The sequence below is a fragment of the Mercenaria mercenaria genome, chromosome 13 (assembly GCF_021730395.1).
Source record: "Mercenaria mercenaria strain notata chromosome 13, MADL_Memer_1, whole genome shotgun sequence".
Lineage (NCBI taxonomy): Eukaryota > Metazoa > Mollusca > Bivalvia > Venerida > Veneridae > Mercenaria > Mercenaria mercenaria.
The window spans coordinates 35,343,261-35,360,538 of NC_069373.1; the positions used below are offsets into that span (position 1 = coordinate 35,343,261).

At 34.6% G+C, this 17,278-nt stretch overlaps 1 protein-coding gene across 1 annotated transcript; it reads left to right on the plus strand.

Moving 5' to 3' along the window:
• The first annotated feature begins 8,757 nt into the window (after window positions 1-8,757).
• On the plus strand, window positions 8,758-16,180 carry LOC123530145 (universal stress protein in QAH/OAS sulfhydrylase 3'region-like). The gene is made up of 4 exons (XM_045310866.2): window positions 8,758-9,012; window positions 12,040-12,120; window positions 13,238-13,341; window positions 14,020-16,180. The coding sequence occupies exons 1-4, from the start codon at window positions 8,934-8,936 to the stop codon at window positions 14,251-14,253; spliced, it is 498 nt and encodes a 165-aa protein (XP_045166801.2). The 5' UTR covers window positions 8,758-8,933; the 3' UTR covers window positions 14,254-16,180.
• Window positions 16,181-17,278: the final 1,098 nt, after the last annotated feature.

Here is a 17,278-nt window from a genome sequence, read left to right on the forward strand (position 1 = left end):
CGTTATTATTGTTATATATATCTTGACTACGAAGTTTCATAGCAAGAAGTGACCATACGATTTGTTTAAGCTCGCATGTGCTCATATGATAAGCTAGCAGAATAGGCTGGCGTCCGTAGTCAGGCGTTAATAGTTTCATTTAAACTGTCATATGAACAGGTTAATGGATCTTTACTAAATTTGGTCTGTAGCACCATTGCGTAGACTTTTCCCAAGTACTGGTTCTGCTCCACTGCACATATAGGCCAACGGAACCTCAGATTAACCACAGCGTTCGGTCTGTCTCTTTAAATTGTTATTCAAATGATTCCTATGGGACCACATTTAACGCCACATCAGCGTTTACACCAAGAATTACATATTAGGATTTTTTTTTCTAAAAATGAGTGTTTTTCAAGATTTTTTTTAACACGTTTGTACGAAAACAGACGTTTGAGACAAAAAAATAGCTATAAAATGCATTTTAGGAAATCAAAATATGGAAGTCGGTAAAACTTCCTCTCCAAAAGTACTAAGCCTAGAAATAACGTGATACATGCAGTACCATACCAAGTTTTTTCAAAACTAGATCCACGAGACAAAATTTTATTCTGCCACAGCACTCAGAGTCAAACAAGCGCAAGGGTAAGGGGTGATATATTTAACTTATAGCATTAACTAGTGCTGTTCTACCGAGTTTTCTGGGATCGGCCATAACAGGGGCCAGTCCATCTCAAAGAGCCACTGTATGGACACAACTTATTTCTTGGTGAGTCAAATCCTTTTTGTTGTTGCTTCACAAGGTATCTTTGTCAAGCTGGGGTTCCAAGTGGTCTTCGTGGCTGTGTGGTTAAGGTCGCTGACTTCTAAGCAGTTGTCCCTTACCGATATAGGTTCGATCCTCGTTCGGGGTGTTGAGTTCTTCATGTTAGGAAGCCATCCACCTGTCTTACGGTAGGCTGGTGTTTCTACCCAGGTGCTCGCCTGTGATGAAGTAATGCATGGAGGGTCACACGAGTCATCCTCCACTATCAAAAGCTAGAAAGTCGCCATATGACCTATAATTTTGTCGGTGTGACGTTAAACCCAGCGAAGACAAATAAAAAAAAATCGGGTTGTCATAGGGGTGAAAAGTTATATTAGCTTAATTTAGTTGTATTGAAATACAATATGCTGCCAATAAAACATTGTTCTGTGATGATGAAACAAATACTTGGCTTGGGTAAACCAGAAATTATTATATTAACAGATCCAGAAATATATTGCAAATCCGAAATTGTCTAGTGAGTTTGGAGATAGTGGGTAGACAAGCAATTACAGCGCTATATTGCCAAGATAAACCGCAGGCTTCCGATTTGTTTTTCGGCGGAAATGACCATATGAAATATCATCGAACACATCTATTCAATGATGTAAACATATATCAACTGTGGTTGATATCTCCATAGACAAACGAGATTTTTTTCACACGTTCAACATACGTTCAAAAGTTGGTTTTAAGGGAAATTATAACGAGCAGGTCTCGACAATTTTTCGTTATGTTGCAACTCATCTAGATCAAACGACTACTAGTAGGATGAACAGAATCAAATCAGATTTAAAATAAGAAATATTGCCCAAGCATACTCTTGAATAACGTGCCTGTGAAATATCTACGAAGTTACATGTAAACCCTTTACCATAATCTCGTTTTCCTTATCCCATGTTCAAATCACATTACATTTATTTTTTCCTACAACAGAAAAAAGATGGCCTTTTTTCTTTGTCGCCTATCAAATATTAGCAATAACAATTTTCTTGATATAGTATCAACTGTCAACATTGAAACACTTCTTACCAAACCTTTCCTGTATTTCCTAATATACTAGCTGATTTCCGTATTTGGTTAATTTAAGTTTGTCATTTATTCAGCTTAATTGATATGTCTTTGCTTTTATCTGAGTATTTCATTAGTTTTAGAACATAAATCGCTTCCTTCATTTTCTTAGAAGAAGTAATCTCACCGAAATGCTTATTCAACACGCAATATCTTTGTTTAATCGAAAACGACGAGTTGATGTATTCCCGAACGATAGCTTGTAAAATGAGCCGCGCCATGAGAAAACCAGCATAGTGCGTTGATCTAGACCAGCCTGCGCATCCGTGCAGTCTGGTCAGGATCCATGCTGTTAGGTTTCAAAGCCTACTGCAATTAGAGAAACCGTTAGCGAACAGCATGGATCCTGATCAGACTGCGCGGATGCGCAGGCTGGTCTGGATCCATGCTGGTCGCAAATGCACTATGTTGGTTTTCTCATGGTGTTGCTCAAAGTTGTCAGAATCTCGGAATACTTCAGCCTATCTGAGACTTTGGCATATGTTGCACAACTGTAATTTAAGGATTTGGGAGACAAGGAGAAAATAACAATGCTATATTAACAGGTTTTAGATTGGCTTATTTGTACAACAGATCTTATCAATATTCCTCTGCAGACACATTTATTACATGATGGCTGTATTTTCTCAGTATAAGCAATGTTTTAATCAAGCGAATTAGATAAATCTGGACTGATGTGGTAAAACCATGGCATCAGAAATTTTTCTAAAATGGACCGGTTCATCATTCAATTTTGGCAATACCATTTATTATTCCAAGGGTGTTCACTGAAAATTTACTCGCTGAATAGCGAACTGTGCACACTCATGATCAGCCTGCACATCCCTGGTCGCAAAGGCAGAACAACTTGCCGCCGTTAAGAAAGTATTTATTTGTTTGGGTTAGGCTTTACTAAGTCAAGGATCAGAATGAATAGGTTGGTACTTCTGATTGTAACATAGATGTTTGTATTTTCTGTCAAAAACTCTTCTTATTGAAAATAACTATCGACTTGGTTAATAGAATCTGCAATGACTAAACAATACAGACGTAAAACTTTGATATTTTAATCCGGAAGTATCTTTAACACTGAACTTCATAGAGGGACCATCTGCTTACAAACTCTACTCTTCCATTTAAATGAAAATCAACGCAAGTATAAATTTGATGCTCTATAGAAGTTTGTATATAAACCCTGGGCACAGGACCCGTTTTCATAAAGTACTCGGTCAATAGGTCGTCTAGTCGCTTTTACAGTGGTATGCCACGATTAACCGTTCGTGTAGTGGCAAATAATTAATTAGTGTTAGTATATAAGATTTGTAAATCCATTTATGGAGAACATCTGCTTCTGGACCTTATCGTTTTTTGGAACAATCATCACTTTCTCTGTTATACCATTTTACATTTCACTTCATGTATACATTTCTTCCTGTTATTTACATTATGAATCTACACTAACACAACAATTATAATTCTACCCTTACTCTTAATGCTACATTCCAAGAACATATATTATTTGTGACAGCTTGAAGACAGATATGGAACGGATTCCGTGTAATTTACGATCATGGCGCTTTTATTTAAAAAAAAAAAACAAAATAAAAAAAAAAAATCCGAAAACAGTAAGTTCATCAAAGAATTTCCCGATAACATTTTTATCTAAACAGCAAATAATAATAGCGACAACGATGGACAAATGAAAGTGCAATATCTCCTTTGGGAACAATACAGAGATCGTTGCTCCATGTACAGTGTTTAATGAAATAAATGTTTTTGGAGTAAATACACCAATATGAACGCGATATTGTATAGATTCATATCTATGGCATGATTTAAGTACGCATTTAACCGTTTTGTTTTCGGATTGCGGCATACTTTTAAGTTGTTTGTGTCAGGTCCTAAATTATAATCGTAAACAGTGGTTATACAGAACTTGTAGACATAGTACTAGAGATCAATCAATGACACAAATTTCAATCATATCCTGCATTTACCTGTACACCTGCATGAGACATTTAATAGGAAAACTGAAGTAAATGTATGGTTAAAAAGTTAGTGATAAGTCATTTCATTGAAATGTCAATTTTCATGGTTAATAGTGAACAGTTTTTAATTCTTGTTTTATATATGATCTTTCATATGGTACAAATAAAATTATATCTAAATTTCAGCTTAGATAGTGGATCTGTATTTATTTTATTAGACTTAAAACATTTTCTGATGTCACACAATAATCATGTATTTGACAAAGCTGCAACGTTATATATGTACTATTTTGCAATAATTTTGATTTTTTTTCTTGTTTCATTTGATATGCATTATTGTTAATATAATGGAAAGAGGTTTTGATGCACGTTTATAGTTATAGCTCCCCAACCATTTGTCATTAATATACGTTTGTACGTATTGCATGATTGGAAATAGATGCTGAATCGTTGGATGTCAGTCGTCTGTCCGTCCGGCCACATTTACTTTAAAGAGTATCTCCTACTAAGTCATTGAGCAATTTTTAAATGTTCATAGGATTGTTTCATACAAGTACTTCTTTCAGATTCCTTAAAGTCTACATCGTCCATACAGAATTTTGGTTGACGTGGCAACCAAAAGGAAAAAGCTTTAAATGTTTGCTATAAAAAAACTGCTTGTACAATTTCAGAAGTCCAGACCGTCCATACAGAATTTTGGTTGGTTGCCATGGCAACCAAAAGGAAAAAACACCTGTAAAAGTTACTTGGAAAAACTGCTTGCACAATTTCTTTATATGGTTATATGAAAAACCTTAAAAATCGTTTCCTCTGAAACAACTAGCCGATTTTAAAATAATTTCACACAAATGTCCTTTGATGACTTATCAAATTCATTCCACTACTTCAAATACTAACAACAGCAAGGCTGTCAGAGCTAAAAAATAAATTACAGGTCGGATTTTGAAATAGTTTCACAGAAAGGTTCCTTTTGGTGACTTTATACAATATTTGTTCAAATTATTCTGGTTTGTCAAAAGCATGGCCACCAGAGAGGGTAGTCACCTTTTCCTATACTATTTATGTAAAACGGTTCTTAACAGATATAGTGCAAAAATCTTCTTGTCGGAAACTGCTGACCAAATTTCAAAATTATTTTACAGATATTTTCTTTGCGTGATCCTCTACCAAAATTGCAGAAGTCAGCTGTGAAACTGTGAGGTTCCGGGCTATTTTTGGTATGTGCTGCCCCCTTTTCCAGTTATTCTTTTTATCTGTATTTTATGTTAATAGTTGAGCCTTCTAGGGGTTGTGTTTGTGACAGAAACGTCTTCTCAAGTATAGACTAAGCTCTGACATATGATTGATATATTCTAGGCAAATGGTTATATGTATAAATATAGTTTCATTCAGACAGTCAGTGCTTAGCAGTAATGTTTAAAATAGTATTGATCTATTAGAGAAATATCTTTGGGATACATAAGTACAAATTTATAATAGTCGGCTAAGGTGAAACCCTAAGATACGCAATGGCAACAAAAGGCACGATATGTAAAACACAAAAATGCAATAAATATAAAGAAACAATATAGGGAGCACTGCGTGTATGTACTCCATGCCTTTGTAGAAGGCAGTGCATCAAAGAAACAACGAAAAAGGTAACGTCAAAGCTGATACAAAACAGAACTAATTGTCTTGAAATTGCAAGGGCGGACGGACAGTGGTAAATCAATTCCAGATCAGATGTCAGTTTCCTTGTCTTTACTTGATTTCTTTGCATTAGATTTTATTTATCCTTTCTGTTTGTGACATAAACCTTAAAAAATTAAAACACTTCCTGCAACCAGTCATGACCTTTTATTGGTTGTATTGTTGTCGGCACCAGCACATAACAACAATCCTAGTCTCTCCTGCGATGTAGTGTAGAGCTGCACGTAGACATATTAATGGCTTGGCAACATTATTTTTTACTTTGAGAGCTACTTCATGTTGACAGATTGCCGAGACAAAGAGGAATGGATTCATGGAAAATCATTTGTCATTATTTAAAAGAAAATACGATGCATGTTTTAATCAATCATTATTTTCGGGAGAACAATACAAGGCTCGACTTAGCTTAATAAAGGGGCAAACGTCAAATTGCCGCATCACGTCGGGTTCATTATTACTCGGATGAATGAAGCTCGGCATAATTTTTATCAAAGTATTTGAGTAAACATGTAATAATGAAAATAATCAAGGCTTTCTTGTTTGTCGTCTATTTATCCACGGTTCATCGTTCAGATTCTTAGATATTGAACCACTATGACTAACGCCCTCGTAGTTCTATTCCTGCGCATTTAAATCCTGAGCGGTGATGAATTAGACGAAAAACCACCCAAGACCTTGATCAATTGTTAAATATAGTATATATAGCAATATCTGAAGCATACAGTCAAAACAAATGTACCTAAAAGCTTTTCCTATGCGGTGATCATGGTTTCGGTTCAAAATCTGATGTAAAGGAGTTTTCATTTTTTTTTTGAATCTGTGAATGAAATAACATTAACATTATAACACGAGCAAATTTATTTTTTCCATTAAAAAAAAAAGAAGACTGAAACTGTTATTATGCAACACAGCCACTGTACGTCAGAATTGTGATGTCACACCGTCAAACGTTATAGTGGCGCGTAACAAAAGAAAACCAAACGAAACAGGCAAACATTGATGGATATCGTCAAGGATGTGGATTATAATCATTGTCATCGTGTAAGAATCGAAATAATATATCTCGAACTGTACAGTGATTTGCTCTTGAATAAAATAAAAAAGTGGAAAACCATAGGTCGCACAACACGACATAAACGAAAATGTTGCAGGCTCGGTTTGATTGAGCTTGTTCATGGACGGTAACCTCTAGCCCCGGGTTGAGCAGAACTCAACATTTACACGTGTTATAAGTACAAAAATGTAATTTAGAGACATCCGCAGATATGTTCGTACGGCGGTGCACATGGAACCATTGTCGTCTGCGTGATCTCAGTCGTTTACATCGGAAGCCCAAACATCGATTTTATTCCCTGACAAATCACTGTTTGTTATATATTAATTTTTCTTAAGAATATGAATAGTAAAGTATTTATGTCTCCCACCACACAATGGTGTGGGAGACATATTGTTTAACTCCAGTCTGTGTGTGTGTGTGTGAGTGTGTCTGTGTGTGTGTCTGTCACAAAGCTTGTCCGCACTCTAAGTCGAACATTTCTCATCTGATCTTCACCAAACTTGAACAAAATGTGTTTAACCATGAAACCTCGGCCAGGTTCGATAACTAGCCAAATCCACCCAGGCATTTTTGAATTATGGCCCTTGAATTACTAATTGGATCCACTCATCACATCTATCGAGAAAAACTAGAATTTTTCAAGCTTGTCTGCACTCTAAGTCGAACATTTCATCTGATCCTCACCAAACTTGAACAAATGTGTTGACCATGAGACCTCGGCCAAGTTCGATAACTAGCCAAATCCGCCAGGCACTTTGAATTATGGCCTTGAATTACTAATTGGATCCACTCATCACATCCATCGAGAAAAACTAGAATTTTTCAAGCTTGTCCGCGCTCTAAGTCGAACATTTCTCATCTGATCCTCACTAAACTTGAACAAAATGTGTTTGACCATGAGACCTCGGCCAAGTTCGATAACTAGCCAAATCCGCCCAGGCACTTTTGAATTATGGCCCTTTAATTACTACTTGGATCCACTCATCACATCCATCGAGAAAAACTAGAATTTTTCAAGCTTGTCCGCGCTCTAAGTCGAACATTTCTCATCTGATCCTCACTAAACTTGAACAAAATGTGTTTGACCATGAGACCTCGGCCAAGTTCGATAACTAGCCAAATCCGCTAAGGCACGTTTGAATTATGGCCCTTGAATTACTGATTGGATCCACTCATAACAGCCATCGAGAAAAAATAGACATTTTTCAAGCTTGTCCGCACTCTAAGTCGAACATTTCTCATCTGATCTTCACTAAACTTGAACAAAATGTTTTTGACCATGAGACCTCGGCCAGGTTTGATAACTAGCCAGATTCTCCCAGGCACTTTTGAATTATGGCCCTTGAATTACTGATTGGATCAATTTATCATAGCCATCGAGAAAAACTAGACATTTTTCAATGTTGCAGTTGTGGGAGACATGCGCTTTTCTCAAAGCATCTCTAGTTAGAAATGTTTCCAGTCGTTATTAAAAATTTGTGAATATTTGTTTTTCTGTCATTCCTGTTTTATCATGACATTCGCCTCGTCCAAATATGGGATATAACTGCTTTGTTCTCGTCCAATAGAAATCATTATTGTAGTCAACAACATCAAATGACCTAAGGAAAATAAACAGTATAGAAATAAAATCATCACGCATTTTACCGGATAAAATCATTATATCAAAAACAAGGGCAGATTATTATAGCAACAATTGAAATGAAGTATTTTAGAATCAGCATGTATGCATTAGACAAGTAACACATTTGATACAATACAATAATCTAAGTTTTCTTATGACTATTGATTATTTGCTGACCTTGTTTACATTTTATCTCTTCATTGTCTCTTGAACTTCAGGCGCTGTGTCAATGTTTTACAAAACAAAAACTTTGTATTAGCTGAAGATTGATTAGCCTAATAAAATTGAATTTTTACTGCATTATTGTGTTTATTTATAACATGTTTGTTATATCTTTCTGGTCGTATTATAATAATGTATTTCTCTTTTTACTTGTGTATTCGTATTTATTGGCCCATTTTTCATCTTTATCCATTATCTTATACATCAGTCTCTTGTTTTACAACGCAGGTTCAACATACCGACAACAATTAGATATTTTAACACTTTAAATCTGTACCTTCTAAAATTAAATAAAACAAAACATGTAGCCGATATTTTTATAATCTTATCTCCGTCACGGTCACAGATGGGCAGATGATATTTTATAACAGTTCAACTTTTGGCCTCACTCAAAGTAGTTTTAATAACATTCATTCAAATATGTCTTAAAATCGTTTATTTATAAAAGTGCATATATTTCATTTTATTTTACGTGTCGGTTGAATTAATCTGGTTGTTTGGTTGATTATTAACTACAAAATGACTGACAAAATGGAAAAAGAAATGAGAGTTTTAATAGCGATGGACGGTAGTAAATATTGTGATTATGCCTTCGATTGTAAGTATATACGATTGTATTTTTGGCTTATTTCCTTCGGTTATTTTTATAAGAAATATTATTTGTATATTTTAGAGGTATGGGGTGTTTACTTCTGTAATGCCATTGAGCTATGTACTTTAACATGCATGGTTAATCATAACATTTTACGGTCCTAGATTATGTATTTCAACTTAGATATCATAATTTTAAATTTGCCTGGCTAATTTGCATAATTCTCCGTTTAAATTAACACACGCATAGCATAATTTAAACTTCATAAGGCAATGTGTTTCAGGGAATTTTATGTGGAAAGATTTGCCCTAGGGGCCTAGAAGGACCAAATATTACCTCAAGCTTTTCACCTCTACTTGGATTGTGATTTATTTTTACATCAAACAAAATATTTATAAATCGCTTGTAAAATTTGAGAATTTGGTTTATAGACTCGTCTGTCGATTAGGGAAATCAGCATGATTTACCTTGCCTTATTTAGGTAAGAAACACTATCGTACTAAATAACACTATCTAAAACGGATCATTCCATTATTAAAAGTACAAGAACGACATCAGTCTATACCTCATGCACCTTAAGATGTTTTTATTTTAAATTAGGATGTAAATATGGGAATGGTGGTACAATAACTTGTGAATTTAATAACGTAAGATATTCCTCAGATTTATAATAAACTTACTTTTTTCGAGAAACAACTTGCAACTAGAAGTATTTGTTTAAACATGATCAGAAACGATTATGTTGCATGGAATCTACTATGTTCGTTTTCTATGGAACGCCGCACCTGTCTTATGTCGAGGCATTTCATGTTATCATGTCAGAGCGTGATGATAACTTGTCAAAACAGTGTCTTATTATGTTAAAAACTTCTGTTATTATTTAAAATTGTGGTATTTACTTGTCGAAACAGTGTTTTATTATATCAACTAGCCATGTTGTCTTGTCAATGTGTGGTGTTAACTTGTGGAAACCGCGTCTAATTATGTTGAAAAGCTATGTTATCATGCCAAGTTGTGACGTTAACTTGTCCAAATAGTGTCTTCTTATGTTAACTAGCCATGTTTTGATGTCAAAGTATGATCTTGTTTGCAGAGTGTGTTATTATGTTAAAAAGCTATGATATCTTGTTACAGTATCGTTTGATCTTGTCTACAGAGCGTGTTATTATGTTAATATCTTTGTTATCTTGTTAAAGTACCATGTGATCTTGTCTACCGAGCGTGATATTTGGTTAAAAAACTATGTTATCTTGTCAAAGTGTTGTGTTAACTTATCAAAACTGTGTCTTATTGTATTAAAATGCTATGTTATCATGTCGACGTGGATTGTTATCAAGTCAAAATGTGGCGATAACTTGTTGAAACAGTGTCTTATGCCAAAAAGCTATGTTATTATGTCAAGGCACCATGTGATCTTGTCTACAGAGCGTGTTATTATGTTAAAACGGTATGTTATCATGTCAAAGTACCGTGTGATCTTGTCTACCGAGTGTGCTATTATGTTAAAAAGCTATGTTTTCTTTTCAAAGTGTGATGTTAATTTGTCAAAACAGTGTTTTATTACGTTAATACGTAATGTTATTTTGTCAAAGAGTGATGTTAACTTGTCCATGTAGTGTCTTATTATGTTAAGAAGGCATGTTAATTTGTCAAAGTGTTGTGTTAACTTGTCAAATCAGTGTCATATTAAACATTATTTGACGAGTTAATATCGCGCTCTGACATGATAACATGAAATGTCCCGACATAAGACAGCTGTGGCATTCCATAGTCTTCGGATTGATTAAACGTGTAAATATCTTTCTTGATATGGACAGAACCTCAGCTTGACATCCAATATATAAATGTAACCTAAGTTACCGTTCCTGTGTTTTGTCACTAAAACAATTATAAAATTTTCAGGAGAGAAAAGTGGGGTTCTTATTTATTAAAACTAAATTTTATCTACGATTTATTATCTTGGTATAAGACACAATTTGTAAGTTCGTTGTGTTGCCTGTTTACAGAAGTTCTAATTGAAATCAAATTGATTACAATATCGATTGTATATTATTCAGTTTCTTGATATTAAATAAATACTAGTGACTACATTAAGTAATTATTTTTGTAATGATTGTGGATTGATATTGTTTTTAATATAATAGGATTATTATAACAGTAGCTTGATTTGAGATGCAGTATTCGGCTCGAGTGGATTTTGCCAGATCGGATCTCAGGAGGCGCGCAAGCGCCTAGTGTGATCCGACCTTGCAAAAAACCACGATAGCCGAATACAAAGTCCCAGGTATAGCTACTGCTATGATGACCCTTTTATTATATACCTTACCATTTTGATTCTTGTTTTCTTTTTGAACGAAATCTTCAATGTTTATCGATATCAAGTGGAACTTAGGGATGTTTTTATTGCGCTATTTATAGAAATGTTTCGGATCATGCATATTAATGAAAATAGTACGGCAACATACAATACGGAAAGTACAATACGGAATTTAAAAGGTACGATACGGAATTTTTGTCTGTCTGTTCATATTTAATTGTGAAATACAAGCCGATTTTTTTTACAGAATTTATATAGGTATATAATAAATGAGAAAACAAACATAGTGTATTTGCGACCAGCATGGATCCAGATCAGCCTGCGCATCCGCGCAGTCTGTTCAGGATCCATACTGTTTGCTTTCAAACACTATTGCAGTTAGAGAAACCGTTAGCGAATAGTGTGGATCCTCATGAGGAGTCTGGTCTTGATCCACGCTATTCACAAATGCACTGTGTTGGTTTTCTAATGGTGCGGCTTAAAAAGTAAAAATAGATCGCAAGAGGACTGAATAAATTTAAACCTTTGGGAACACAAACAACGCCCATCATACATGGCCATTCTTAAAAGATCCTCATCCTAGTACTTATTTTACATTATATTGCAATTTCGATATAATTATGGAGGTCTTTCATTTTTACAATTTTCATAGACAGATAATTAGGTATTGTTGGAATAGAATCTATATGCCACTTTTACACAGTTTTATTTTGCAGGGTATTTGGAAAATTTGAATAAACCAAACACCTTTGTAATATTGATGCATTGTGCGGACTTGAACAACCCAGTTGTCAGGCGTATGTATATAATTATATCTTACTACCATATTTCAGTTTTCTACATACATGAGATTGTACATAAATACTAGTAAGTTCTGGTTTATATGGTTATAATTTGAAAGCATCAAAGTATTAGTCATTGGGCTCAAGTTGTGTCTTTTCTATGTAAACCCGACATTGACATTATTGAGTTAAGCCTGCATATGGCGCAATAATTTTGTCGGGTCACCAGCTACGTAGTCAGGATAAACGTCTCCCCGTACTTTCAATTTCCATATCTTCAGATCGTTCAGCACGACATTTATGTTGTGTTAGTGTACTGTTTAATGTTTCAACTTGGATGGTTCCAATACTTCGACTTTAATAGCTGAGAGAATCGTCAATTCACCCCTAGGTTATGTTGCCTGCTTTTTAATTTTGTCTTTTGGCAGTTTCTGTGATATGCAGGCTCTATAACCCAAGATCCACACTAAATTCTGATTTGTTAAGTTCTGCCCATTGCTTTCTCATTTAAGGCAAACCCATTATTTCAACTGGGAACCGTACTCCGCTTTTCATGAAATTGCATTGAAGGTTCCATGTACATCGCCACGGTTGTCCGGTACTCGTAACATGTGTAAATGTGAGTTCAGCCCGGGGCTAGAGGGCATGTGTGGTAGCTTGCATTTCTGAAACCGTCCGCGTACAGGCTCAATCAAACCGAACTTGCAACATTTTCATTTATGTCGTGTTGGGAGACTTTTTCTATTTAATTAGCCATTGACAAGTCGAATACAGTGTTTTGACCCTGAAGATAATTTAAGTATGCAGTCAGTGGTCTAGTGGTTAAGGTGTCGGCCACTCAACCCTGGGGTCGTGGGTTAAAGCCCCACTGGGGTCACGACTATGACTTCTCATATGACACCAGTACTGTTTTTTCCAAGAAAACGGACCCGAGAGAGGATCAAACTAGCTTTAAGCTTTCATCAGAATCGAGCTAAATAAATAAGTTAGTGTAAATAGTCCAAAGTCCAAAAGAGGTTTTAACATTCAACATTGAGATAAGATAAAGCAAAACAATAGAGTTACAATAAGAACAGCTCTGAATCAATATGCCTAATCTTTAGTTAATTCTTATTGTGAATTCTAATTTCAGCTGGAGACATCGGGTCCCCTGGTTTGTTGAAATTTATAGAAGAAGAACGGGCAACATGTGACAAGTATGTCCATGAACTAACAGAACGCATGAAAGCAACTAATGTATGTTATCATATAATTTCATTTCTGTGTAGACTAGAGTAAGTAGTGTTAGCCCCTATTTATAACCTGTCTTACTCGGCGCGTTGAATTCTTCATGTAGGAAAGCCATCCAGCTGGCTTACGGAAGGTCGGTGGTTCTACCTAGTTGCCCGCTCGCGATGAAATAGTGCACGGAGGGGCATCTGGGGTCTTCCTCCACCATCAAAGCTGGAAAGTCGCCATATGACCTATAATTGTGTCGGTGCGACGTTAAACCCAACCAAACAAATCAAATCTATTTATAACATTTTTGGAAGGATCTGGTACAGTATGGTATCGTCAAATTGTTAATTTTTATGTGCAATGCAGAAATGTATTATTTGCCTAACTTTATTACTTACATTGCTTCAATCTTAACTTTGCTGTGTCATGTTGATAAAAATGATGTGTAATAAAGGGTATGTTGTTGACAGTGTCGGATGACGTGTTTACAATGCTTTATGATGTTGTTTACAATGCTATATGATGTTGTTTATAATGCTGAGAGATGGTGTTGCTTACAATGTTGTATTAGGTTTTCAAAATGTTTGAGATTTTGTTATGTTGTTTACAAAGGGTTAGCTAAATTGGTCTTAGTGTTGATATATGTTGTTAGAAATGCTGTGCTTTATAGTTTACAATATGTTTTTATTGTTATAGCTCCATGGCAAGGTAAAAAGAACCCACGGGCCGCCAAGATCAGAAATACTTCGCGTGGCTGAGGAAGAGAAAGTCGATATGATAATCACAGGATCGCGTGGTAAGGGAGCTGTTAGACGCACATTGCTTGGCAGCGTTAGTGATCACGTGCTCCATCATGCTCACGTGCCTGTTATTATTTGCAAACATAAAGACGATACTCATCATCATACCACGCATGAGTCAAAGAAATAATCTAAAATGTGTTGGACCAGTATTTTTAAACGTCAGAATGGAATTTGAACAGACGTTTCTGTCCTCATGATAAATATTCGGATACATCTTAAACCTGTTTTAATCAGCTAAGTTTCGTAAACTTTGAAAAATTCTTGATTTTATGATATGTTTATATTAGCAATCAGTTATGTTTTATTTGGCGTTAGTTTTGTATTGTTATAGAATGTACACTTTTGCAGCAAAATGCATCTGTCAATAAGGTCAAATCCAATCCATAAATGTGTTATTGTTAATTGTTCATGAAAATGTTGTATCCAGTATGTGATGTTAATCTTGTATATTTTGATATTTTGTTCTGTTGCTTGTAAAACTTGGTACGTTTACTAGAAGTTTCGATGACTGAATTGTGCATATACGTGAAGAAATATATTTACTAGTTTTGCACTAAATCCGCGAAATTTGACCTAAGTTACAAGCTATATTGAAGAAGAGCCATACCGGCCATAGCAACCATCCCCTAAAACGAATTTTCTGTGTAAAAGTGTCAGGGAAAAGTAGAGCGAATGTATTACATATACTTAGATCTTCATCATACGACATTCTGAACCTGCCAATTCCTTTGTTTTTATGACAAAAAGAAGTAAACATTTTTACAAACCTTAATTGGTCCAAATGACACATCTAGCGAGAGTTGTCCCAAATTATCTACAAATGACTAACCTTAAATAAACGTATATTTTTGTAGCATGTGACCAGAAGAAAAATGGCGGTAACGTAAGTTTTTCATAACCATTTTACTTTTTTCGCGAATTTAAGCTTAATCTAAATGGTCGGCTAGGAAAAGCGATCCAAGCATTCATTTATTTAACACAACTATTACTCCGCGGGAATCATTAGTTTTTAAGAAGAAATACCAGACCTAATTACTGCAAAGGGCCTAATTGTATTATGTTTCTGATTTTTTTTCATCTATACAGTAATTATGTTATCAAATAGGAGGGAATGCGGTCGAGGATGCTTGTGAAAAGCTTACGTATCTGATAATAATTGTATGAAATGATGAAACATACACATGTGAGAGAGCACACAACTATAAACTTATAATGCCGACGACCGATTGTGAATGCTGGTGAAAATTTTAGACCGCTGCTGTATAGCATATTATTTATTTTTGTTTGGTTTAAACGTCAACATAATTAGTTTATACATATTTATTTTAGGTCGATTGTGAAGGAAGTTCTACAGCTTATATTAATCACTCTCGATACCTCATTTGTGATGGAATCCGTCGCCACGAGGGTATGAGAGAAGAGGCCAGTTTCCCTTTTTAATGCTGATAGCCATATGGCGATTTATATTATCTCTCCTTAAAAATACATAACTGTGCTACTGCTTTCTTAAAAGACTAAAGTTACACAGTAGCAGTAGCACAACACGGTATTTTGAAGGACAAATAACGCTGCTATATTGTTTAAAACAACAAAATACTATATTACAAGTACGTCGATCACAGCAGGCAAAAATGCGAAAACACTATGAGAAGTTCTGCTGCACATTGTATGACCATTTAAAATATTCGATATACACCAAAACCTGACACAATGTACAAAAAGAAACCACAGCGTATCGGCCTTGTTTTAATCCAATGATGATGAATGGTGTTTGTGATCAAATAAGAATATGGTCAATTTGCAGAATCAGTACCGAAACTGAAATTATATACATTCCACAAGTATATTTAACAATTAAGGGTCAAGATATATCGGAAATCAATTTCATTTATCAAAACAATTAAAGCCACGTGGCTTTTAATTGCCTTTAACATGTTTGCCTGTAAATATGAACTTGAAAATAGCAACACAACTTTCCTTTTGCCATGAGAAAAATTGTCTTTATATTTCATTCTGAAATAATGGTAGATTTCGAAAATGCCTTAAATTTATCTTCTTAAAGAGAATTCCTATAGTTTTTTTCCTTTCATAGAATTTTTTTAAATTCACATATATGATAGGAAAATTTGTGCTGAAAACAATGAACAAATAAAAACAATAGGTCACCCGGCTTGTTTTTGTGAAAAATTGTTTTGAACACACCCACTGTTGCTGAAACTGCCAGCGATTTTTCAACATTTTCATAATATTCTGCTTTTTAATAAATACCAACCAAAATATACATCAAGACAGCACAATACGGTTTTTTTCTTTTTACAGATTTTATTATATACTTATTTGATATCATAATCATATTTGTAATACTCTATCCTTACAATAATGGGTACAAATGAAAAAGAAATGTTGTTTCATATTTACTTTGTGATTTTTTTCAACGAAAAATACCCATAATAAAGAATATTTTTTTAAATTTTGAAAAAGCTTTTTCATAAATTTTTTTTATGTTTTTCTTGTGTATAGATAATTGTATTGTGAGCATAAAAATGGCTAAAAATGTATGGGTCACCAGGCTAAATTTTATGTTAAGGCCGCTAGAATACAACACCTGTTCGGACGGAATTGGCGCGAACCTGGCCAAATTGATTACATGTATGTCTGCTAAAAAAATTCTTAATTCTTTCTATAATTGAATACTAGATAATCTGAAAGGTGATATTGTCTTATCAGTACTAAGTCAATTATCTTACATTATATGAACAACACTGTCTTTGTACTAAAATGCGATGTGAAAACACAACCACAAAAATAGCAAGATACCTGTCAGGCATGATACTTGTCAATGCAACATAAACCAGTACAACATTTGATTACTGATAAAACTTATCAAAAATGTTATTTCATTCAAGATTCATCATATTTAAGATTGTCTGTTACATGTTTCAACAAATGTTGACTTCAGTTCAGTTTTCCATAGAAAGTGTCGGCTGCGCAGAAAGATGCGCATAAAAAACTATAGGAATTCCCTTTAAACATTTTGAACACACCTAACTAGATGACTGTCCTTAGATTTCTATTTAAGTTTTACATCCTGAAATGTATAATTCTTTCAACTTCTGAATAGATCTACCTAGAAATTAAAACATATGGTCCAA